A 27,164-nucleotide genomic window follows, 5' to 3' on the forward strand; every position below is an offset into this window, starting at 1 on the left:
AGATTATACAGTGTACACTGGAGGATTCTGGGGGATGAGAGGAGACTGCTGGGAGATTATACAGTGTACACTGGAGGATTCTGGGGGATGAGAGGAGACTGCTGGGAGATAATACAGTGTACACTGGAGGATTCTGGGGGATGAGAGGAGACTGCTGGGAGATAATACAGTGTACACTGGAGGATTCTGGGGGATGAGAGGAGACTGCTGGGAGATTATACAGTGTACACCGGAGGATTCTGGGGGATGAGAGGAGACTGCTGGGAGATTATACAGTGTACACTGGAGGATTCTGGGGGATGAGAGGAGACTGCTGGGAGATAATACAGTGTACACTGGAGGATTCTGGGGGATGAGAGGAGACTGCTGGGAGATTATACAGTGTACACTGGAGGATTCTGGGGGATGAGAGGAGACTGCTGGGAGATTATACAGTGTATACTGGAGGATTCTGGGGGATGAGAGGAGACTGCTGGGAGATTATACAGTGTACACTGGAGGATTCTGGGGGATGAGGAGAGGAGACTGCTGGGAGATTATACAGTGTATACTGGAGGATTCTGGGGGATGAGAGGAGACTGCTGGGAGATTATACAGTGTACACCAGAGGATTCTGGGGGATGAGAGGAGACTGCTGGGAGATTATACAGTGTACACCAGAGGATTCTGGGGGATGAGAGGAGACTGCTGGGAGATTATACAGTGTACACCGGAGGATTCTGGGGGATGAGAGGAGACTGCTGGGAGATTATACAGTGTACACTGGAGGATTCTGGGGGATGAGAGGAGACTGCTGGGAGATTATACAGTGTACACTGGAGGATTCTGGGGGATGAGAGGAGACTGCTGGGAGATTATACAGTGTACACTGGAGGATTCTGGGGGATGAGAGGTGACTGCTGGATGATTATACAGTGTACACTGGAGGATTCTGGGGGATGAGAGGAGACTGCTGGGAGATTATACAGTGTACACTGGAGGATTCTGGGGGATGAGAGGAGACTGCTGGGAGATTATACAGTGTACACTGGAGGATTCTGGGGGATGAGAGGAGACTGCTGGGAGATTATACAGTGTACACCAGAGGATTCTGGGGGATGAGAGGAGACTGCTGGGAGATTATACAGTGTACACTGGAGGATTCTGGGGGATGAGTGGAGACTGCTGGGAGATTATACAGTGTACACCAGAGGATTCTGGGGGATGAGAGGTGACTGCTGGGAGATTATACAGTGTACAGTGGAGGATTCTGGGGGATGAGAGGAGACTGCTGGGAGATTATACAGTGTACACTGGAGGATTCTGGGGAATGAGAGGAGACTGCTGGGAGATTATACAGTGTACACTGGAGGATTCTGGGGAATGAGAGGAGACTGCTGGGAGATTATACAGTGTACACTGGAGGATTCTGGGGGATGAGAGGAGACTGCTGGGAGATTATACAGTGTACACTGGAGGATTCTGGTGGATGAGAGGAGACTGCTGGGAGATTATACAGTGTACACTGGAGGATTCTGGGGAATGAGAGGAGACTGCTGGGAGATTATACAGTGTACACTGGAGGATTCTGGGGGATGAGAGGAGACTGCTGGGAGATTATACAGTGTACACCAGAGGATTCTGGGGGATGAGAAGAGACTGCTGGGAGATTATACAGTGTACACTGGAGGATTCTGGGGGATGAGAGGAGACTGCTGGGAGATTTTACAGTGTACACTGGAGGATTCTGGGGGATGAGTGGAGACTGCTGGGAGATTATACAGTGTACACCAGAGGATTCTGGGGGATGAGAGGTGACTGCTGGGAGATTATACAGTGTACAGTGGAGGATTCTGGGGGATGAGAGGAGACTGCTGGGAGATTATACAGTGTACACTGGAGGATTCTGGGGAATGAGAGGAGACTGCTGGGAGATTATACAGTGTACACTGGAGGATTCTGGGGAATGAGAGGAGACTGCTGGGAGATTATACAGTGTACACTGGAGGATTCTGGGGGATGAGAGGAGACTGCTGGGAGATTATGCAGTGTACACTGGAGGATTCTGGTGGATGAGAGGAGACTGCTGGGAGATTATACAGTGTACACCAGAGAATTCTAGGGGATGAGAGGAGACTGCTGGGAGATTATACAGTGTACACTGGAGGATTCTGGGGGATGAGGAGACTGCTGGGAGATTATACAGTGTACACTGGAGGATTCTAGGGGATGAGAGGAGACTGCTGGGAGATTATACAGTGTACACTGGAGGATTCTGGGGGATGAGAGGAGACTGCTGGGAGATTATACAGTGTACACTGGAGGATTCTAGGGGATGAGAGGTGACTGCTGGGAGATTATACAGTGTACACTGGAGGATTCTGGGGGATGAGGAGACTGCTGGGAGATTATACAGTGTACACTGGAGGATTCTGGGAGAGGAGATGAGGCTGCTGGGAGATTATACAGTGTACACTGGAGGATTCTAGGGGATGAGAGGAGACTGCTGGGAGATTATACAGTGTACACTGAAGGATTCTGGGGGATGAGGAGAGGAGACTGCTGGGAGATTATACAGTGTACACTGGAGGATTCTGGGGGATGAGAGGTGACTGCTGGGAGATTATACAGTGTACACTGAAGGATTCTGGGGGATAAGAGGAGACTGCTGGGAGATTATACAGTGTACACTGGAGGATTCTGGGGGATGAGAGGTGACTGCTGGATGATTATACAGTGTACACTGGAGGATTCTGGGGGATGAAAGGAGACTGCTGGGAGTTTATACAGTGTACACTGGAGGATTCTGGGGGATGAGAGGAGACTGCTGGGAGATTATACAGTGTACACTGGAGGATTCTGGGTGAGGAGAGGAGACTGCTGGGAGATTATACAGTGTACACTGGAGGATTCTGGGGGATGAGAGGAGACTGCTGGGAGATTATACAGTGTACACTGGAGGATTCTGGGGGATGAGAGGAGACTGCTGGGAGATTATACAGTGTACACTGGAGGATTCTGGGGGATGAGAGGAGACTGCTGGGAGATTATACAGTGTACACTGGAGGATTCTGGGGGATGAGAGGAGACTGCTTTGAGATTATACAGTGTATACTGGAGGATTCTGGGTGATGAGAGGAGACTGCTGGGAGATTATACAGTGTACACTGGAGGATTCTGGGGGATGAGAGTAGACTGCTGGGAGATTATACAGTGTACACTGGAGGACTCTGGGGGATGAGAGGAGACTGCTGGGAGATTATACAGTGTACACTGGAGGATTCTGGGTGCTGAGGAGACTGCTTGGATATTATACAGTGTACACTGGAGGATTCTGGGGGATGAGAGGTGACTGCTGGGAGATTATACAGTGTACACTGGAGGATTCTGGGGGATGAGGAGACTGCTTGGAGATTATACAGTGTACACTGGAGGATTCTGGGGGATGAGAGGTGACTGCTGGGAGATTATACAGTGTACACTGGAGGATTCTGGGGGATGAGAGGTGACTGCTGGGAAATTATACAGTGTACACTGGAGGATTCTGGGGGATGAGAGGAGACTGCTGGGAGATTATACAGTGTACACTGGAGGATTCTGGGGGATGAGGAGAGGAGACTGCTGGGAGATTATACAGTGTACACTGGAGGATTCTGGGGAATGAGAGGAGACTGCTGGGAGATTATACAGTGTACACTGGAGGATTCTGGGGGATGAGAGGAGACTGCTGGGAGATTATGCAGTGTACACTGGAGGATTCTGGTGGATGAGAGGAGACTGCTGGGAGATTATACAGTGTACACCAGAGAATTCTAGGGGATGAGAGGAGACTGCTGGGAGATTATACAGTGTACACTGGAGGATTCTGGGGGATGAGAGGTGACTGCTGGGAGATTATACAGTGTACACTGGAGGATTCTGGGGGATGAGGAGACTGCTGGGAGATTATACAGTGTACACTGGAGGATTCTAGGGGATGAGAGGAGACTGCTGGGAGATTATACAGTGTACACTGGAGGATTCTGGGGGATGAGAGGAGACTGCTGGGAGATTATACAGTGTACACTGGAGGATTCTGGGGGATGAGAGGAGACTGCTGGGAGATTATACAGTGTACACTGGAGGATTCTGGGGGATGAGAGGAGACTGCTGGGAGATTATACAGTGTACACTGGAGGATTCTGGGGGATGAGAGGAGACTGCTGGGAGATTATACAGTGTACACTGGAGGATTCTAGGGGATGAGAGGTGACTGCTGGGAGATTATACAGTGTACACTGGAGGATTCTGGGGGATGAGGAGACTGCTGGGAGATTATACAGTGTACACTGGAGGATTCTGGGAGAGGAGATGAGACTGCTGGGAGATTATACAGTGTACACTGGAGGATTCTGGGAGAGGAGATGAGACTGCTGGGAGATTATACAGTGTACACTGGAGGATTCTGGGGGATGAGAGGAGACTGCTGGGAGATTATACAGTGTACACTGAAGGATTCTGGGGGATAAGAGGAGACTGCTGGGAGATTATACAGTGTACACTGGAGGATTCTGGGGGATGAGAGGTGACTGCTGGATGATTATACAGTGTACACTGGAGGATTCTGGGGGATGAAAGGAGACTGCTGGGAGTTTATACAGTGTACACTGGAGGATTCTGGGGGATGAGAGGAGACTGCTGGGAGATTATACAGTGTACACTGGAGGATTCTGGGTGAGGAGAGGAGACTGCTGGGAGATTATACAGTGTACACTGGAGGATTCTGGGGGATGAGAGGAAACTGCTGGGAGATTATACAGTGTACACTGGAGGATTCTGGGGGATGAGAGGAGACTGCTGGGAGATTATACAGTGTACACTGGAGGATTCTGGGGGATGAGAGGAGACTGCTGGGAGATTATACAGTGTACACTGGAGGATTCTGGGGGATGAGAGGAGACTGCTTTGAGATTATACAGTGTACACTGGAGGATTCTGGGTGATGAGAGGAGACTGCTGGGAGATTATACAGTGTACACTGGAGGATTCTGGGGGATGAGAGTAGACTGCTGGGAGATTATACAGTGTACACTGGAGGACTCTGGGGGATGAGAGGAGACTGCTGGGAGATTATACAGTGTACACTGGAGGATTCTGGGTGCTGAGGAGACTGCTTGGAGATTATACAGTGTACACTGGAGGATTCTGGGGGATGAGAGGTGACTGCTGGGAGATTATACAGTGTACACTGGAGGATTCTGGGGGATGAGGAGACTGCTTGGAGATTATACAGTGTACACTGGAGGATTCTGGGGGATGAGAGGTGACTGCTGGGAGATTATACAGTGTACACTGGAGGATTCTGGGGGATGAGAGGTGACTCCTGGGAGATTATACAGTGTACACTGGAGGATTCTGGGGGATGAGGAGAGGAGACTGCTGGGAGATTATACAGTGTACACTGGAGGATTCTGGGGGATGAGGAGAGGAGACTGCTGGGAGATTATACAGTGTACACTGGAGGATTCTGGGGGATGAGAGGTGACTGCTGGGAGATTATGCAGTGTACACTGGAGGATTCTGGTGGATGAGAGGAGACTGCTGGGAGATTATACAGTGTACACTGGAGGATTCTGGGGGATGAGAGGAGACTGCTGGGAGATTATACAGTGTACACTGGAGGATTCTGGGGGATGAGAGGAGACTGCTGGGAGATTATACAGTGTACACTGGAGGATTCTAGGGGATGAGAGGTGACTGCTGGGAGATTATACAGTGTACACTGGAGGATTCTGGGGGATGAGGAGACTGCTGGGAGATTATACAGTGTACACTGGAGGATTCTGGGAGAGGAGATGAGACTGCTGGGAGATTATACAGTGTACACTGGAGGATTCTGGGAGAGGAGATGAGACTGCTGGGAGATTATACAGTGTACACTGGAGGATTCTAGGGGATGAGAGGAGACTGCTGGGAGATTATACAGTGTACACTGAAGGATTCTGGGGGATGAGGAGACTGCTGGGAGATTATACAGTGTACACTGAAGGATTCTGGGGGATAAGAGGAGACTGCTGGGAGATTATACAGTGTACACTGGAGGATTCTGGGGGATGAGAGGTGACTGCTGGATGATTATACAGTGTACACTGGAGGATTCTGGGGGATGAAAGGAGACTGCTGGGAGTTTATACAGTGTACACTGGAGGATTCTGGGGGATGAGAGGAGACTGCTGGGAGATTATACAGTGTACACTGGAGGATTCTGGGTGAGGAGAGGAGACTGCTGGGAGATTATACAGTGTACACTGGAGGATTCTGGGGGATGAGAGGAGACTGCTGGGAGATTATACAGTGTACACTGGAGGATTCTGGGGGATGAGAGGAGACTGCTGGGAGATTATACAGTGTACACTGGAGGATTCTGGGGGATGAGAGGAGACTGCTGGGAGATTATACAGTGTACACTGGAGGATTCTGGGGGATGAGAGGAGACTGCTTTGAGATTATACAGTGTACACTGGAGGATTCTGGGTGATGAGAGGAGACTGCTGGGAGATTATACAGTGTACACTGGAGGATTCTGGGGGATGAGAGTAGACTGCTGGGAGATTATACAGTGTACACTGGAGGACTCTGGGGGATGAGAGGAGACTGCTGGGAGATTATACAGTGTACACTGGAGGATTCTGGGTGCTGAGGAGACTGCTTGGAGATTATACAGTGTACACTGGAGGATTCTGGGGGATGAGAGGTGACTGCTGGGAGATTATACAGTGTACACTGGAGGATTCTGGGGGATGAGGAGACTGCTTGGAGATTATACAGTGTACACTGGAGGATTCTGGGGGATGAGAGGTGACTGCTGGGAGATTATACAGTGTACACTGGAGGATTCTGGGGGATGAGAGGTGACTGCTGGGAAATTATACAGTGTACACTGGAGGATTCTGGGGGATGAGAGGAGACTGCTGGGAGATTATACAGTGTACACTGGAGGATTCTGGGGGATGAGGAGAGGAGACTGCTGGGAGATTATACAGTGTACACTGGAGGATTCTGGGGGATGAGGAGAGGAGACTGCTGGGAGATTATACAGTGTACACTGGAGGATTCTGGGGGATGAGAGGTGACTGCTGGGAAATTATACAGTGTACACTGGAGGATTCTGGGGGATGAGAGGAGACTGCTGGGAGATTATACAGTGTACACTGGAGGATTCTGGGGGATGACGAGAGGAGACTGCTGGGAGATTATACAGTGTACACTGGAGGATTCTGGGGGATGAGATGTGACTACTGGGAGATTATACAGTGTACACTGGAGGATTCTGGGGGATGAGAGGTGACTGCTGGGAGATTGTACAGTGTACACTGGAGGATTCTGTGGGATGAGAGGAGACTGCTGGGAGATTATACAGTGTATACTGGAGGATTCTGGGGGATGAGAGGAGACTGCTGGGAGATTATACAGTGTACACTGGAGGATTCTGGGGGATGAGAGGAGACTGCTGGGAGATTATACAGTGTACACCGGAGGATTCTGGGGGATGAGAGGAGACTGCTGGGAGATTATACAGTGTACACTGGAGGATTCTGGGGGATGAGAGGAGACTGCTGGGAGATTATACAGTGTACACTGGCGGATTCTGGGGGATGAGGAGAGGAGACTGCTGGGAGATTATACAGTGTACACTGGAGGATTCTGGGGGATGAGGAGAGGAGACTGCTGGGAGATTATACAGTGTACACTGGAGGATTCTGGGGGATGAGATGTGACTACTGGGAGATTATACAGTGTACACTGGAGGATTCTGGGGGATGAGATGTGACTACTGGGAGATTATACAGTGTACACTGGAGGTTTCTGGGGGATGAGAGGAGACTGCTGGGAGATTATACAGTGTACACTGGAGGATTCTGGGGGATGAGAGGAGACTGCTGGATGATTATACAGTGTACACTGGAGGATTCTGGGGGATGAGAGGAGACTGCTGGGAGATTATACAGTGTACACTGGAGGATTCTGGGGGATGAGAGGAGACTGCTGGATGATTATACAGTGTATACTGGAGGATTCTGGGGGATGAGAGGAGACTGCTGGGAGATTATACAGTGTACACTGGAGGATTCTGGGGGATGAGAGGAGACTGCTGGGAGATTATACAGTGTACACTGGAGGATTCTGGGGGATGAGAGGAGACTGCTGGGAGATTATACAGTGTACACTGGAGGATTCTGGGGGATGAGAGGAGACTGCTGGATGATTATACAGTGTACACTGGAGGATTCTGGGGGATGAGAGGAGACTGCTGGATGATTATACAGTGTACACTGGAGGATTCTGGGGGATGAGAGGAGAGGAGACTGCTGGGAGATTATACAGTGTACACTGGAGGATTCTGGGTGATGAGAGGAGACTGCTGGGAGATTATACAGTGTATACTGGAGGATTCTGGGGGATGAGAGGAGACTGCTGGGAGATTATACAGTGTATACTGGAGGATTCTGGGGGATGAGAGGAGACTGCTGGGAGATTATACAGTGTACACTGGAGGATTCTGGGGGATGAGAGGAGACTGCTGGGAGATTATACAGTGTACACCGGAGGATTCTGGGGGATGAGAGGAGACTGCTGGGAGATTATACAGTGTACACTGGAGGATTCTGGGGGATGAGAGGAGACTGCTGGGAGATTATACAGTGTACACTGGCGGATTCTGGGGGATGAGGAGAGGAGACTGCTGGGAGATTATACAGTGTACACTGGAGGATTCTGGGGGATGAGGAGAGGAGACTGCTGGGAGATTATACAGTGTACACTGGAGGATTCTGGGGGATGAGATGTGACTACTGGGAGATTATACAGTGTACACTGGAGGATTCTGGGGGATGAGATGTGACTACTGGGAGATTATACAGTGTACACTGGAGGTTTCTGGGGGATGAGAGGAGACTGCTGGGAGATTATACAGTGTACACTGGAGGATTCTGGGGGATGAGAGGAGACTGCTGGATGATTATACAGTGTACACTGGAGGATTCTGGGGGATGAGAGGAGACTGCTGGGAGATTATACAGTGTACACTGGAGGATTCTGGGGGATGAGAGGAGACTGCTGGATGATTATACAGTGTATACTGGAGGATTCTGGGGGATGAGAGGAGACTGCTGGGAGATTATACAGTGTACACTGGAGGATTCTGGGGGATGAGAGGAGACTGCTGGGAGATTATACAGTGTACACTGGAGGATTCTGGGGGATGAGAGGAGACTGCTGGGAGATTATACAGTGTACACTGGAGGATTCTGGGGGATGAGAGGAGACTGCTGGATGATTATACAGTGTACACTGGAGGATTCTGGGGGATGAGAGGAGACTGCTGGATGATTATACAGTGTACACTGGAGGATTCTGGGGGATGAGAGGAGAGGAGACTGCTTGCAGATTATACAGTGTACACTGGAGGATTCTGGGTGATGAGAGGAGACTGCTGGGAGTTTATACAGTGTACACTGAAGGATTCTGGGTGATGAGAGGAGACTGCTGGGAGTTTATACAGTGTACACTGAAGGATTCTGGGTGATGAGAGGAGACTGCTGGGAGATTATACAGTGTACACTGGAGGATGCTGAGGGATAAGAGGAGAGGAGACTGCTGGGAGATTATACAGTGTACACTGGAGGATTCTGGGGGATGAGGAGAGGAGACTGCTGGGAGATTACACAGTGTACACTACAGGATTCTGGGAGATTATACGGCGTACACTGGAGGATTCTGGGTGATGTCGGTCTCGTTGGTTGTCAGGTTCCTCTCCGGTGTCAGGACGTCGCTGTGTATTTCTCTATGCAGGAGTGGGATTATGTAGAAGGACTCCGGGATCTGTACTCGGACGTTGTGGTGGAGGAGCGCCGGCTGTCTATATCACCAGGTTAGTGGAGACTTCTGATCTTTCTTCGTGGTCATTGTGGTTGTTTTTTGTGGTCGGCACTAGCAGATGTCGTAGAATCGTACTATTGTCTGAGGCTGTTCTTACACACATCTACTATTACCTTTTAGTATGACTTTTGTTATACACGTGGTCAAATTTGTTAGTCCCCCTCGTCCCTCGTTTAATAAAAGAAAACCCCACAAAGGTCACAGAAATAACCTGAATCTGACAAATGTAATAAATAATAAAATCTATGAAAATGAACAAATGAAAGTCAGACACTGCTGCTTTTCTGCTTCCACTCATGAAATCGGCTTGGACAGAAATTATGGCGCCCTCCCCCTCCTCTTCCTCCTCCTCCTCCCCCTCTTCCTCCTCCTTCCCTTTTTCACTTAATATTTTGTTGCACAACCTTTTGAGGCAATCACTGCAATCAGATGATTCCTGTAACTGTCAGTGAGACTTCTGCGCCTCTCGACATGTATTTTGGCCGCTCCTCAAGAGTAAACTGCTCCTTGTGTCTAGTGGTTGAACGTTGCCTTTTCCAGACGTTTCAGCTCTTTCCAAAATGCTCAATACAATTTAGGTCAGGGCTCATAGAAGCCACTTCAGAACAGCACCAGAACATAACCGAGCCGCCTCCATGTTTCACAGTAGGGACTGTGCTCTTCTCTTGATATGATTCATTTTTCCCTCTGTGCACATAGAGCTTATGTGCCTTGCCAAAAAGATCCATTTTTGTCTCATCTGTCCATGGGACATTGTCCCAGAAGCTTTGTGGCTTATCAACATGTAGTTTGGCAAATTTCAGTTTGGCTTTTTTATGATTTTTTTCAAGAATGGTGTCCTCCTTGGTCGTTTTCCATGAAGACCACTTTGGCTCAAACAAGAACAAATGGTGCGATCTGACACTGATGTTCCTTGAGCTTGAAGTTCACCTTTAATCTATTTATACGTTTTTCTGGGCTCTTTTGTTACCATTCATATTATTGTATAATTTGTCATCAATTTACCTCCTCTGGCCACATCCAGGGAGGTTGGCTACAGTCCCATGGATCTTAAATTTTTGAATTATATGTGCAGCTGTAGTCACAGGAACATCAAGTTGCTTGGAGATGGTCTTACCTTTTACCTGTAACATGCTTGTCTATAATTTCTTTCTAATCTCCTGAGACAACTCCTTTTCTTCATTTTTTCTGGTCCATGTTGAGTGTGGTACACACCATGTCACCAAACAGCACAGTGAGTATCTGTATGTATATATCCCTATATACAGGACCACGAACTGAATACAACATTGTGGACACCTGTGATGCTAACACCTTGACTTAACATGTCTCTATTGTCACAATAGTTTCATGGGAACCATCATTTCTGTCCAGGTCTGTTTCATGAGTGGAATCAAAATAGCAGCAATGTCTGACTTTCATTTGTTCATTTTTATAAATTTTTTATCATAACTTTTGTCAGATTCAGGTTATTTCTGTGACCATTGTGAGTTTTTATTTTATTAAACGAGGGGGACCAGCAATTTTGACCACGTCTTTATGTAATGATTTTGCCTTTCTCTGAATGTGCACTGATGATCATGGAAGATGAGCCGGTCTCCTCTGGGAGCTGGTTTACATGGGTCTTTTTTGTGCTGCCCCTGTTACTGGGGAAGCAAGGACCAGTATCACGGGAGTGACTTAGAAACTGGGAATAGGACTTTTAAACTGGCCATCAGACTCGGGGGCCCTAACTGTCCCTTATTCCAGAGGTATGCCCGATGGTGGCGAGGTCTGGACCGCCAGCTTAGCCTAGATTCCCGATCAGCCCTAGGTCTAATACCCCCTCACCCCCAAACTAGGAGAGAGCCGGGACTGGATTAGAAAATCCCACACAGAAAGACAGACTGGGGGACCCAAAAACAAGCTCACAGCAATCCCTCTCCGAGGTATAGACAAAACGTGCTCAGGAGGAAATAAAGAAAAGGGAGGAAATAATCAAACAAGAGTATTTCTACAAAGCACTAGAATAGCATAGAGAAATTCACCAGAAGCTGGATCACCACAGCACATAGACCGGTATCGCTAAAGTCACTTTCTAGTGCCCACATCACCTCAGTCTGTTTTCAGTCTGTCAGTGATTTGAGACTGGACGGTGGTTCACCTTCCAACAAGACAATGACCCAAAGCTACTGCTAAAGCAACACTCGAGGGGCATAAGGGGAAACGTGTAAATGTATTGGAGCAGCCAAGTCACAGCCCAGATCTTAATCCAATGGAGAATTTGTGGTCGGACTTGAAGATTGCAGTTCACCAGAGGAAACAGCTCACTGGAAGGAGTTGGATTTTTGCCCATTCCTCAAGGCAAAACCGCTCCTAGTGGCAAGATGTGGAAATCTCATAGAAACTTATCCAAACCGACTTTCAGCTGTAGTTGCTGCAAAAGGAGGCTCTACAAAGTACTAACTTTAGGGAGGTGAATACTTATGCACACTAAAATTTTCAATTCTTTTTGTCCTGGTTGTAGCTTGCTTCATGATAAAAAAGAAAAACAAACGTTCACAGTTGTAGGCATGTTTTTTTACATGAACTGATGTAAATTCTATAAAAAAATTATGAAATTCCTGGTTGTGGGAAAGAAAAAACACCAAAAATGCCAAGCTGTCACAGGGGTAGCCTGACAGAAAGTGGTTCTCTCTATTTCAGGTTTCAGGAGATTGCAGCGCATTGTGTTATGAACTGGTAACTATGGACAATCACAAAAAATCCCATTGATAAAGAAAAAACAAAACCACAAGAGTAGTTGGAAACTAAGCTGACCACAATCCCCTATCTATCGGACAGCAGTAGCAGTGGGATGTTCCTAACACACCTAAACACCTCGTCACTGCCGGAGAAACTTGCAACACCTCAAAGATAGGTATGAGCAATCCTAACTTGCCTCGGAGCAGTCCCCAAAGGAATAGCAAGCCCCCAACATGCAACAACGATGATGTAAGAAAACACAATACACAGAAAATATAGATCAGCAAAGGTGAGGCCCAACTTACTAGATAGAACAGGACAGATAACTGATTGCAGCCAGCAAAAAATACCAAACTCCTGATAGGAAAAAAATACTAAGACTACACGGTCTCTCCCCCACTATATCAGGTACTCTTGTGCCAGACACTTAAAACAGAACTGCAGATATAATGCAAAGAAAAAAAATCACAGAACAAACAATATTCTAAAGTGAAAATAATCCAAACATGAACAGGGAGCAAGCTCCCTTTCTTGCTGGAGGAACTGCCCTGCTCACAAAAGCAGAGAGACAGATTCTCACATACAAGAAACCAAACACAGAACCAAATGGAATAAGCAGAAACACCCTTCACTGTAATTTCAGCAATTAGGGAACAGAAACTAGTGAACTTATCTGGAGTAGATTCAGGCACAGAATAAATGGGAGAAATTAAAGGGAAAACTTCCAGCCATCTTTAGAAGCAGAAGGAAACATACATCACCGGCGGCCCCCAGGCAGAAAGTGCTCTCCTAAATACACTAGGCTGATCTGCAATAGGACTTCTTGAATTCCTAATTAATTCCACCACCTGTTTGAGTCACAGATTCAGACTGTTTCATTACCATTCCTGGCCAGGGAGCTCCACACCAGCACCCACTTGGATGACATTCACAACAGCATGGTTGCACACACACTTGCACAGGTTGAATCTGCTTTGCTTTCATGTTAGCTGAGCATCGTCTCCTTGGTCCAATGCTGTAAGGCTTAAGCAGTTCGTTTGGACTCCTTATGGCATTTCATCCTGGGTTATCTCAGCTGTTACGATTTTTCCACTCTTCTGTTATGAATACTCTCCTTTTACCTTAGGAAGTTGCCAGTCATAGCTGTGATATATCTAGGCCTTGGTTTGGAGTTGTGAGCTGTGGTCAAAGTCATTTAGGCAGCTGTAGCCAGAGATTGCTGCTTGAAAGTTTGTTTGGGGTCTCCCCAACCTTTATTCCTTCACTTATATGTTCCCTTTACTCCTTCCTGTAGTCTGGTGTGGTTTGTATGATTGCTGCTTTTTTTACACCTGCCTGTCTTATCCTCTGTGTCTTTAACCTAGAGCGAGACTAGTGTTCCTTCTGCCCTGCACACTAGTCCGGGTTGTGTTCAAGGAAGGATAGGGAAAGGAACCTGATCACTGCATGGGTTGAAAGAACACATCTAGGTACATCAGGGAACTCAGTGTTGCTCAGAGTAAGTTTGAGGGGTTGTTCCTCCCTATCCTTCCTTAGTGGCAGGAACTCCCTTCCTCTAGTCTCGCATTGTGCCGACCAGTCCCCTTAGTGGCGCATGACAACCAGGAGCTGCCCTGGAGTGGTACCTGGTGCCTATTGTCAGGTAAATCCAACCTCACCATCAGAGGCTCTGGTGAAGATTAGGTAGGAAATTAGTCACACCCCTCTCAGGGTAAGCCTGGTTCTTGGAGCAATGGGTCTTTGTCTCTCCCTGTATCTGGTAGTGTGACATAAGGGGGTAAATATTTTCGCATGGCACTTTGTGTGTGAGGTTTGAAAATCCAAAAGTGTTTCAAACCATTATACCATTATAAAACAAAAGGTTTAACCAGTAAGGAGTAAAGGAATCAAAATGGATTATTTGCTGTAACCAATTTGGGTTTATAAAATTTCTTTAGTAGAAGAAGAGGTGAGTAATTGAAATTAAGCTGTCAATTTTTGGGCGCTATTACTCAAACATTTATTGATCCCTTACCAAAATTTGATGTACATGTAGGTCACATCGCAAGTGCCATGTATCAAATGGGCTCAGGAGTTTTGGCTCAAAACCTGCATAAAACATGACAAGTGTTATTCCAGTCTAATATGAATGTATGTAAGTTTGTCTTAGCTGTGATGTAAAAAAGTAATAATCTATTTTTATCTCTAACAGAAAACGTAAATGCTCATTCTGGAGGAAATGTCATCTTATCGCTAGAATATAATGTAACAGATGAAGATAACCTGTGTCAGTCCTCAGGAGAAAACCTTGTTACCTTTAATGTACATCGAGAAGATCCTGGTAAATACAATAGAAGTCATAGAAGAGAGAAACCGTACTCATGTTCAGAATGTGGGAAATGTTTTAAAGTAAAATCAACTCTTCTTGCACATCTAAGAATTCACACAGGAGAGAAGCCGTATTCATGTTCAGAATGTGGGAAACCTTTTGCAAGCAAATCAACTCTTGTTCTACATCAAAGAATTCACACAGGAGAGAAGCCGTATTCATGTTCAGAATGTGGAAAATGTTTTACAAGCAAATCAAATCTTGTTGTACATGAGAAAAGTCACAGACGCGAGATGTCATATTCATGTTCAGAATGTGGTAAATGTTTTTCAAAAAAATCTAACCTTGTTAAACATCAAAGAATTCACACAGGAGAGAAGCTGTTTTCATGTTCAGAATGTGGGAAACGTTTTATTATGGGATCAAATCTTGTTATACATCAGAGAATTCACACAGGAGCAAAGCCATATTCATGTTCAATATGTCAGAAAAGATTTACACAAAAGTCAAGCCTTACTAAACATGAGAAAATTCACAAAGGAGAAAAGCCGTATTCATGTTCAGAATGTGGGAAATGTTTCATTATAAAATCACGTCTTGATATACATAAGAGAACTCACACAGGAGAGAAGCCGTATTCATGTTCAGAATGTGGGAAATGTTTTACAAAAAAATCACATTGTATAACGCATAAGAGAATTCACACAGGAGAAAAGCCGTATTCATGTTCAGAATGTGGGAAATGTTTTATTGTAAAATCTCTTCTTGTTAAACATCAGAGAAGTCACACAGGGGAGAGGCCGTTTTCATGTTCAGAATGTGGGAAATGTTTTATGTTAAAATCACATCTTGTTGCACATCACAGAACTCACATTGGAGATAATCTGTATTCATGTTCAAAATGTGAGAAAGTTTTTAAACATAAATCAAGTCTGACTGTGCATGAGAGAATTCACACAGGAAATACATACTCATGTTCCGAATGTGGAAAATGTTTTTTGAATAAAGCAAATCTTCTCTCTCATGTAAACATGCACACAGAAGAAAAGACGTATTCTTGTTCAGAGTGTGGAAAATCTTTATTGAGTAAAACAGATCATATTTCTCATGTGAAAATGCACACAGAAGAAAAGACATATTCATGTTCAGAATGTGGGAAACTGTTTAATACTGAAGCTCTGCTAAGTGATCATCAAAGAGATCACACTGAAGAGAAGCCATTTACATGTAGTGAATGTGGGATCTGTTTTATATATGAATCAAGTTTTGTCAGACATAAGAGAGCTCACAATCAGATTGTGGAAAATGTTTCTTTACACAAATCATTTCAGGTAAAACATCCGAGAAGTTACACAGTAGAGAAGCCGTATTCTTGCTCCGAATGTGGAAAATGCTTTATTAGCAAAGACAAGCTTCATACTCATCAGAGAAGTCACACACAGGGGAATCTGTTTTGATGTTTAATATGAAAAATGTTTTACAAAGAAATTAAAGTAAAAATATTTTATCTTTTTTACAAGTCAATAATGTTATTTGTAGAGATTAAACTTTTTTTTTATTGCATACAATGAAGCTGCCAAGCACCTAAATTTCATTTACCTGGTGTCATCTGTAACATGGATCCTTTTGGGGACAATAATTGTGGACATAAGGATAAAATAAACATGTATGTAACTATGTATGTATCTGTTTTGATCTTCATTCAAATGGTGTATAAGGATAAAAGTGATGGAATTGAATAAACCCCCCCTTGAAATTAGCAATATATTCAGTATCCTGCATTAGTGTATGTAAGCCGCCTAAGCTAGGAGCAAGTCCAAAACATGAAGGACTTGCAAATGTTTTATTATACGTCACTTATGTTTTTTTCTACTGTTGGTTTCCAAATATTAGTTTATGAATATTTTAGGCAAAATCTTAAATAAGTGCAATTTGTCCTCTCTGCTGATCTACGGGTATTTTGTTTCCTTCTTTCCCATTGATGTCATGCACAGGAAATCTTACATCGAGCCAATGCATCTTTATGGGATTTAGAATAAAGCTTTGACCTAGTCTTTCAAAGGTCTTTCATTTCATCTTTCCCCAGCCATTGATTAGTGGGTTTACTGGTATGGTTAGGGTCATTGTCATAGTGCAGGGTTTAGAGTCATCTAAATGTCAATCCTCCTGACAGGCTACGATTAGATTCCTAAGGGCTCGTTCAGATGAGCGCATTATATGTATTTGTGCTGTTCCTATGCCCCACGAAGTGCACATGGAACTACTGCAGCCAGTGTGCCGGTACAGTACACAAGGCAGGTTTCCATATCGACCAATGGTTTAAGTAAAAAAAAATTGTAGCAAGCGTTTTTAACTTTGGATTTATAGACCAGACTAGTGCGAATATATATAATTTGTCTAAAATCTCCACTTGTTGACAGTTTTCTGTCTAGGTCAATGATTGATACAATTTTTTGGACCATATTTCTTTTCCAGACTCCTTGGTATCCAAAACCTCCTATTCTGAATTCCTCAGAGCATCCCAGATCTAGATTTGGTGATGCCACATATCAACATTTACAAATATCCTCGTGAGAGAAAAAAAGGAGTTGAACTCTAACGCCAGAGATAAAATATAAGTGCTCACAAATAAGGCCTCGGCCGGCGGCTGATAGAATATATTTAATAGCCTACTATGTACTGCGGCTAACGGTCGCAGGAAAAAAATCCCTAAAAAAGTGTTAAAAAAACCTATTTGAATTTTTACAAAAAAACTTTGAGAAAATGCTGTTTTTTAGCTGTCCAATGTCTGATAAATTTCCATCAATATCAATAATAGATCTTGAAAAGTAAAATCGTACAGATTTGTAAAAGTTCAAGGTGGTCATTTGCTGCCCGGGTAATTTAAACTTTACATGTGCTAAAAGTCAATTAATGCTCCCATATGGAGCTGACCGGTTGGAGATATCGAGCCTTCTATACTATGAGACCTCCCCGCGCTCCCTGTAAATCCTGCAAAGATAACCAGGGGTAAAGCAGGGATGCCACAATACACCGTGCACCCTTAGCATGTGTTCGGTACAAGTTACCTGGTCTGACTTCAGATACTCGGGGGATCTCTGTTGTAGAATCTCTGTGTGGCACACAGTCCAAATATTTAGAAGCAGCAGTAAGTTCCGTTCCCCAAGCCTGCGCTGGCAGCACTTGTTTTACCAATGGAGTATTTTTCTGGAGCACGGGTTCACGATGCTCCCCTGGGTGTCCACCTAATAGATACAGTTGTCCTAGATGACTCAGGCAGTTACGCCTCCACTATGGATAATTGCAAGATACAATTTGGGCTTAATCCGACGCGCGTAAAAAAACACATCAAGTTTAAACCGTATTTTAGGGATTAATAAAAAAGAAGTATAAATATCAGGAAAAAACATGTAAATATCTAAATATATAACTATATAAATATGCAGAACAAGGTTGAAATCAAAATATGCTTTAAAATAAATCCTCAGCGGTATAAAATTGAATAAATGACGATACAAATATAAATGTGTTCTTAAGTAAGACCAGATAAAATTATTGTTTCTAAAAAAAATCTTTTATTTATAAAAAATAAAAAAAATTGTAAGAATTTTTTGTATAAATATTTTTTTGTACAATAACTACATACACGAACATGATTGGAGAAAATACACATATAAGTATGTATTAATTTGTATTTTTATATAAAACATAAAAAATGTATAATTATTTTTTATATATAGAATTTATTTTTTTTTTTAGAAAGATAGTTGCAAAAATATACCTCTGATTCAGCCTTTGTGCGGACTGCAGGTAGGTGAGGTTCTTTTGATCAGTGGCCTTGAAGAAAAAAAACACAAGAAACCATTCCACCGGAGGAATATTTTTGCGTGTCAACCCCTCCCCCCCCCCAGGAAAAGCTTTCACATCCAGAAAGAATTGTTTATTAATGATGGGACTTTGAAGCTTGGGAGCAGAGGAGAAGGCTTATTTTACGGAAGGAAAAGCAATGATTGCCTTCATAGGCCAAATCTTTGGATTTGCAGCTTTTGTGAATCATTGGTGCAACTGGAGAAGCCAGAGCCGAAAAATGAGGGATAAACTGGCAGTAGTAGCTTGCCAATCCTAAGAACTGTTGCAGTGCTTTGATGCCAGAAGGCAAAGTCATTTTAGAATTGCAGGAGTTGGCGAACATTCCTTCTTGGGAAGTTATGTCTGGCGAGAAAACCAGTATATCATCAAGGTACTTCACCACACAAGAGTAGAGGACATCTCTGAAGATATCGCTTATGAACTCCTGAAAAACAGCTGAGGTATTACTGAGCCCAAAGGCTTAACCCAGTATTCGTAGTGACTGTCCCAGGTAGCAGAGCAGTGACCCACAAAGACAGGCCGGCCGCGGTGATGTCAGGTTAGCAGGAAGTCGACGTGACATCACCGGATCCACGAGGTCATGGAGCCCAGGGGTCAGGCGATGGAGGAAGAGCGGACTGCAATAGCGCCACTCACAGGCACTATTACCAACACAAGGTATTTGAGAGACATCTTGTTTCTCAACAAAGTATCGTTGTGGCCAATAATAAATTTGGGTGAACCACTTCTTTAATGGGTCTACACATGCCAGTAGTTACGTGTGAAAAACGGACGTGTCACGAACAGCCGGGGAAGTCCCTCAGAAATCCGCAGCTGTTCACTGATTTGTTACACACGACTACTCTCTAGCGCCCCCCTTGTCTGCAGGCCACTTTTGGTACTGCAGGACAATGCATAAGATGAGGCTGCTGAGCTGATAATGCCAAATATTGGAGGTCTCACAGCAAGGGTAAATGTATATCTCTGATTCCTGCTAATGGAATATTTATATACCTCGGTACCCTTAATGATAGCACTCCAATAATTCTATGCAATAACAATTACGCTGCCACCACCCAGACTTTCTACAGGTAGCTGGGAACCCGTTTCAGATAGCATAAGGCCCTTCGGGGTTTTGGATTCGTATATAAAGCATAAGGAAAGAAACTCTTAAATTTTTATATATTTAATCCGAAAATAGGCAGTGTTTAAAGAATATACAGGAATTTACAAAAGGGAACAATACACATTACGGCATAACAGTTACATTAAAATAAAAGGTATAAACGTGAAACTTACTAAACTTCTGCCATAGAAGTGACGTCTGCTTATGGAGGGAGGGGCTCCAAGAGATGTTAGAATCGGCCAGCATCACCCTTCATGATGCCCTCCTCGTGCTGACTGCCCCCAGAACGAAGCTGTTCCTATTATACATTAGGTAGCCCCCCTTACTCTGTGACATCATTTTATGGTCTCTTGTGGGCTGTGCTCTGATGTTCACAGAGTTCCATAATTCTAGGGTTTTTCATATCTTTGCTCCTGGGTCACACAGGTGAAAGATATTAGCGTCATATTTAATATCTCGATTTTACAGTTACATTGATACCAAACACAACGCCTCTAGCACAATTTTAGTGGCCAATACTAATTGGTCAAGATTCTGACGATCTCCCCGTCAGGTGAGACGGTGCGCTGGGTTCCGCACGACGCAGGGATTCTGGCAATGTGTTTTTCATCTTTCTAGCATTAAAGTTGCACTTCAAAACCTGCTTTGGGAGTTTTCCCGCCAATATTACAAAGAATTGTCTTTCTCTGCAGCTTTTGGCTTTTCTTCTACCATCACCCAAAGTCATAAATACCTTAAGCTTCCAGGCCAATCAGATAATCGTCATGACGATCTCTGGCTGATGGTGGACAGGAGGGGGATGGAGACCCTTCAATAGTTCTACATGACACCTCCCCCTTTTTGAGGTAGCATGGGAGATTGATTTGCCAATCGTCTCCTAAGCCTACCTCGCTGGCATCCCCCTGCCGGGACAGCCCATCAGCGTTGCCATGCTCAACACCCTTCCTGTGTTGAATGGTAAAGTCATACTGCTGTAGTGCCAAGCTCCACCGCAGTAGCTTACCATTGTCGCCGGCCACCCGATGTAGCCAGCTGAGAGGGTTGTGGTCTGTCACTATGGTGAAGTTGCGTCCATATAGGTAGGGCTGCAGTTTCCGCAGGGCCCACACTATAGAGAGGCACTCCTTCTCCACAGTGGCGTAGGCCACTTCCCGGGGTAAGAGCTTGCGGCTGAGAAACATCACCGGATGCTCTTCTCCCTTCCCATTTACCTGGCTGAGTACTGCACCAAGGCCAAACGCACTGGCATCTGTCTGAACTATGAACCGTCGGGTGAAGTCCGGGGCTTGTAGGATTGGGGAATTGGCGAGGGCAGCTTTTAGTGCCCTGAAGGACCGTTCACCGTCATCTGTCCAGGTGACTACTTGCGGTAGCTTCTTTTTGGTGAGGTCCGTCAACGGCTTAGCAAGAGCACTATAGTTAGGAACGAACTTCCTATAGTACCCTGCCGTACCCAAGAAGGACATCACCTGCTTCTTTGACTTGGGGGTAGGCCAGGAGGTGATGGCATCAACCTTCCCTGGCTCTGGTTTCAGGGTCCCGCCACCCACTCTGTGTCCAAGGTACTGTACCTCCGTCATGCCGATCTGACACTTCCCTGGCTTTATAGTCAGACCAGCGCTTTGGATCCGCCTGAGCACCTGCTCCAGGTGCCCCAGGTGTTCCTCCCAAGTGGGACTAAAGATGGCAATGTCATCCAGGTAAGCTACTGCAAACCCTCCTAGTCCCTCGAGCAGCTGGTCGACCAATCGCTGGAAAGTGGCAGGAGCATTTCTCATGCCAAAGGGCATGACGAGGGATTCATACAGCCCGAATGGGGTGATGAAGGCGGACCTTTCCTGTGCTTCCTTGGACATAGGAATCTGCCAGTACCCTCGACTCAGGTCCATGATGGTCAGGTACTGGGCCCCGGCTAAGCAATCCAGTAACTCGTCGATGCGTGGCATTGGGTACGCATCGGGTGCTGTGATTGCATTTAGCCTCCTGTAGTCCACACAAAACCGGGTTGTCCGGTCCTTTTTGGGAACCAAGACTACAGGCGAGGCCCATGCACTTTTGGACCTCTGGATCACTCCCAGGACTAGCATTTCATCGATCTCCCTTTTTATGTCCTTTTGTACCTCTAGGGAGACACGGTATGGGGGTTGACGAACTGGGGAATGACTCCCTGTGTCCACCTGGTGGGTGGCTAGGGATGTCTTCCCTGGGACATTCGTGAAGGTCATCAGGTAGGGCCGGAATACCTCCCGCAGCTGGGACTTTTGGTCCAAGGATAGCTGTGGGTTGAATGCCGCCTCCTCGATAGACCCTCCATCCCGGGCTGAGGCGAGCAAGTCCACCAAGACTTCACTTTCGCCTTCCTCGGGAAGACTACACACAGGAAGAGCAAAGGCTTCCCTGTCATGATGAGCTTTCATCATGTTGACATGGAAGACCTTTTGCCTCTTCCTGGCATGGTCGATGGTGACCACATAGTTTACGTCATTGAGGCGCTGATGCACCAGGTATGGACCCTCCCAGGCCGCCTGAAGCTTGTTCTGGGTCATTGGGACCAGGACCCACACCTTCTGACCCACTTCATACACCCGCTCTCGAGCGTGTTGGTCGTACCATCGCTTCTGGCTGGCCTGGGCTTGCGCCATATTCTCATGCACCATCTGCGTCATTGACTGCATTTTGTCACGGAGCCGAATGACATACTCCACAACGGACACTTCTGGGGAATTCAGTTCCTCTTCCCAGGATTCCCTTACCAGACCAAGAGGCCCCCGGACTCGTCTGCCATACAGGAGCTCGAAGGGGGAAAACCCCGTTGAGGCCTGTGGTACCTCTCTGTAGGCAAACAGCAGGTGTGAGAGATACCGCTCCCAGTCGCGTCCATGTGACTCAACCAGCATCTTAAGCATCTGCTTAAGTGTACCATTAAATCGCTCACACAAACCATTGGTCTGTGGGTGATAAGCGCTTGATATCAGATGCCGCACCTGCATTTTCTTACAGAGAGCCTCCATTAGACGAGACATGAACTGAGTCCCCTGGTCGGTAAGCATCTCCCTGGGAAATCCTACTCGGGAGAATATGGTCAAGAGGGCATCTGCCACCTTATCGGCTCTAACTGAGGACAGAGCCACTGCCTCCGGATACCGGGTAGCATAGTCTACCACAGTAAGGACGAACCGTTTTCCAGAGCTGCTGGGGACGGCCAGAGGCCCGACAATGTCCACAGCGACCCTCTGGAAAGGCTCCTCTATCACCGGCAAAGAGATCAGGGGAGCTTTGGGAGCAGGCCCTGACTTTCCCACTCTTTGGCATGTGATACAGGAGCGGCAGTAGTTGGCAACATCTGTCCCCATTTTGGGCCAATAGAAGTGGTGAGACAGCCGGGCCTTGGTTTTGCTAACCCCCAAGTGTCCGGCGAGTGGGATCTCAGGGGCAATCCGCAGCAACTCACTCCTAAAGCGGTGAGGCACCACCAGCTGTTTTTCCTTCAGCCACTCTTGTTGGGGGTTACAGGGAATTGTCTCCCGGTACAACTTTCCCTGGTCCCAGAATACCCTCTCCTTATCGGTCTCGGAGGAGGGCTTCTCTGCGAGGTCCCTTAACGTCTCTAGACTGGCATCAGTTCGTAGAGCCACCTGAAACTCTTGGCTAGAGGCAGCCAAAAGTGACGTTAAGGTTCCAACCTCACCGGGACCCTCTGGGACCTGCTCTGGGTCCATCACCAGTTCCGTTATCCCTCTGGGTGAAGAGGTGTCAGAAGGCAGGGTTTCATTTGCGTTCTGGGCACTCTGACTGCGGGTGACAGCACCGATGAAGGCTGTCTCCCCGGGGAATAACCACTCTTCCCCATCAGCCTGACAGGTACTACTGGCTGTGTCACTGTCCGCTGTGACACTGCTCAGCTGCATTTGACCACTGTCCTCGTGGTTCTCATGTCTGCCTCCATCTCTGTCAGCACAGACACTTGCTACCTTGGGGTCGTCCTCAGCCACGTCACCCTGCCGCGTGGCATGGCTGAGTTCCCCTGTACAAATCTCCACATTATTACCATGCACAACATTTGTAATTACGTTCTGGGTATCCGCATTCGGGTCGCATGACTTATCAACAACATTTGCATCACATGATTTAACAACATTTGCATCACATGACTGATCAACAACATTTGTATCACATGACTTTTTGGATTCGGGAGGATCATCAGGGAGAAATTGTGCAACTAATCGCCCCAGATCAGTCCCCAATAAAACATTGGTTGGTAGATGTTCATCCACCCCCACTTCCCTCAACCCTCTCCCAGCACCCCAGTCGAGGGGAATCAGGGCCATTGGGAAGGAGTGGTGGACACCCCCCGCCAAGGCGACAGTCAGGAGTTTTCCCGGGATAAAGTTTTCAGGGGGTACCAGTTCAGGGCGGACCAGTGTTCTGTCGGCCCCAGTGTCCTTGAGCCCCACAGTGGGGGTTCCGCCTACGGTGACGGGGTGTAGGTTTTCGCAGGCCCTACCACCCGCCTTCCTTGCCAAAAGGACAGTTCCAGTGGGCCCTTGGGCCTTGGATGTGGGGTTCCTCTTCTGCCTCTCTGGGCAACCAGAGCTGAGGTGTCCAGGCAGGTTGCAGGAAAAACACCTGCGAGTGTCAGAGGTGGGCCGGGCACTGGTGGATGAAACAGGACCTACGGGAGGTCGGCTGGTAGGGGCAGGGGTGGTTGTAGTTGTCATCTTACCCCCTTTCCAGCTAGTGGTGGACGGCTTCCGCACCTCCGATGCACGGTTGGCCACATAGGCGTCGGCAATCTGGGCTGCTTTTGAGGCCTCCTTGGGCTCTCGGTCCATAACAAACTGTCGAACCTCCACAGGACAGACATGTAGGAGTTGGTCCTTCACCATGAGGTCCTTTAACTCCTCAAAGGTTGTAACGGACAGTCCTTGGATCCACTGGTCAAAGGTGCGCTGGAGCCCACCCTCCAAATCGCTGTAGCTGTCAGTGACAGGGATGATTGCTCAAACCAGATCACTAATGCTTTATATATCCCACCGCTTGCCACCAATTTGTCACGAACAGCCGGGGAAGTCCCTCAGAAATCCGCAGCTGTTCACTGATTTGTTACACACGACTACTCTCTAGCGCCCCCCTTGTCTGCAGGCCACTTTTGGTACTGCAGGACAATGCATAAGATGAGGCTGCTGAGCTGATAATGCCAAATATTGGAGGTCTCACAGCAAGGGTAAATGTATATCTCTGATTCCTGCTAATGGAATATTTATATACCTCGGTACCCTTAATGATAGCACTCCAATAATTCTATGCAATAACAATTACGCTGCCACCACCCAGACTTTCTACAGGTAGCTGGGAACCCGTTTCAGATAGCATAAGGCCCTTCGGGGTTTTGGATTCGTATATAAAGCATAAGGAAAGAAACTCTTAAATTTTTATATATTTAATCCGAAAATAGGCAGTGTTTAAAGAATATACAGGAATTTACAAAAGGGAACAATACACATTACGGCATAACAGTTACATTAAAATAAAAGGTATAAACGTGAAACTTACTAAACTTCTGCCATAGAAGTGACGTCTGCTTATGGAGGGAGGGGCTCCAAGAGATGTTAGAATCGGCCAGCATCACCCTTCATGATGCCCTCCTCGTGCTGACTGCCCCCAGAACGAAGCTGTTCCTATTATACATTAGGTAGCCCCCCTTACTCTGTGACATCATTTTATGGTCTCTTGTGGGCTGTGCTCTGATGTTCACAGAGTTCCATAATTCTAGGGTTTTTCATATCTTTGCTCCTGGGTCACACAGGTGAAAGATATTAGCGTCATATTTAATATCTCGATTTTACAGTTACATTGATACCAAACACAACGCCTCTAGCACAATTTTAGTGGCCAATACTAATTGGTCAAGATTCTGACGATCTCCCCGTCAGGTGAGACGGTGCGCTGGGTTCCGCACGACGCAGGGATTCTGGCAATGTGTTTTTCATCTTTCTAGCATTAAAGTTGCACTTCAAAACCTGCTTTGGGAGTTTTCCCGCCAATATTACAAAGAATTGTCTTTCTCTGCAGCTTTTGGCTTTTCTTCTACCATCACCCAAAGTCATAAATACCTTAAGCTTCCAGGCCAATCAGATAATCGTCATGACGATCTCTGGCTGATGGTGGACAGGAGGGGGATGGAGACCCTTCAATAGTTCTACATGACAGGACGTCACACGTACCAGAGACACAGATGTGTGAAGGGGGCCTAAGAGTGGGTTTATGTACTTGAATCAATTTTGGGAGCTCCAGTTAGCCTATTACCAGCTACTCAAGCAGGACTATCCCACTTCTCAGCAAAAGTCCCATGAGGATAAAGGTTTACAAACAGGGCCTGTGAGTTGCCCAATCCATGACACTGTTATATGTGCGTGTGCCTTGGATGTATGGACAAAGATTGTCTACAAAGTAAGGGCCCTATGCCTGGATTCCGCCTGCTGACCCAGCCAGTCAACTTCTGCAGAGGCGAGCCATTAGGGTATGGAGGAAGCTACCCCCTGACTACAAAAGCAGCGGAGTAAGTGATTTACCCGGTCAGAAACCCTACCCAAGCCAACCTTCATTGCCCCATCCAGCCAGTCACGGTCGGTGTGAGGAAATAGGGATATATTCTGAGCTATGAAGCCATATTCCTATAGCTGCCATCTTGTCAAGGTACCTAAGGTCTAAGGAGGCTTCAATCAGTATGCTAATTAACTGGAGGAAATTGTCTGTTAGCAGTGGTGTGACCAAAAGGCAATCTCCTATGATATGGAAATTAGATGAGCTGTTTAGGCCTTGAGAACAATAACGGGAAGGAAGACCCCCCTCTGTGACTCTGCAGAAGAAGTTACAAACTAATTAGGGGTATCCTGTACACCTGAGACAGACAGGCACCAGGAATAAATGTTTAATATCTCATGAGCTGTTCTTCCTATAAACATGTCAAGCAGAAATATCGCATCCAGGCATTTTGAAGATTCCAGCACATATTTTATATAGGTGTGAGACCTCTGTAGCTATCCCAAACTTGATATTGGCCAGTGGGGTACCAGCAGACTAATCATGTGTCCTATCATTGTGAAGATAAAATCATAACTGTAAATATGAAAGCATTGTCGTCCGCCTACGACATTCCCAGGCAAAGTTATGGCCAATAATCAGTTTGGGATATTATTTTAGACTCAAGACAGGGGTGGGGCCGTACACCCCTGCGAGGTCATCAAAAGGGGAGGGGAC

General features: G+C 46.3%; 1 protein-coding gene across 3 annotated transcripts in view; it reads left to right on the top strand.

The window, feature by feature from the left end:
- Positions 1 to 16,669, top strand: part of LOC142282760 (uncharacterized) — a 64,037-nt gene extending 47,368 nt beyond the window's left edge. For 2 of the 3 annotated variants that reach the window (XM_075333035.1, XM_075333036.1), the window contains exons 6-7: positions 9,766 to 9,889; positions 14,813 to 16,669. In XM_075333035.1, coding sequence (XP_075189150.1) covers positions 9,766 to 9,889; positions 14,813 to 16,386 — 1,698 coding nt within the window. In that variant the 3' untranslated portion in view covers positions 16,387 to 16,669. The remainder of the gene's footprint in view (positions 1 to 9,765; positions 9,890 to 14,812) is intronic. The other variant, XM_075333037.1, reaches the window with a different exon arrangement.
- Positions 16,670 to 27,164: the final 10,495 nt, after the last annotated feature.

This window comes from Anomaloglossus baeobatrachus, unplaced genomic scaffold (assembly GCF_048569485.1).
Source record: "Anomaloglossus baeobatrachus isolate aAnoBae1 unplaced genomic scaffold, aAnoBae1.hap1 Scaffold_52, whole genome shotgun sequence".
NCBI lineage: Eukaryota > Metazoa > Chordata > Amphibia > Anura > Aromobatidae > Anomaloglossus > Anomaloglossus baeobatrachus.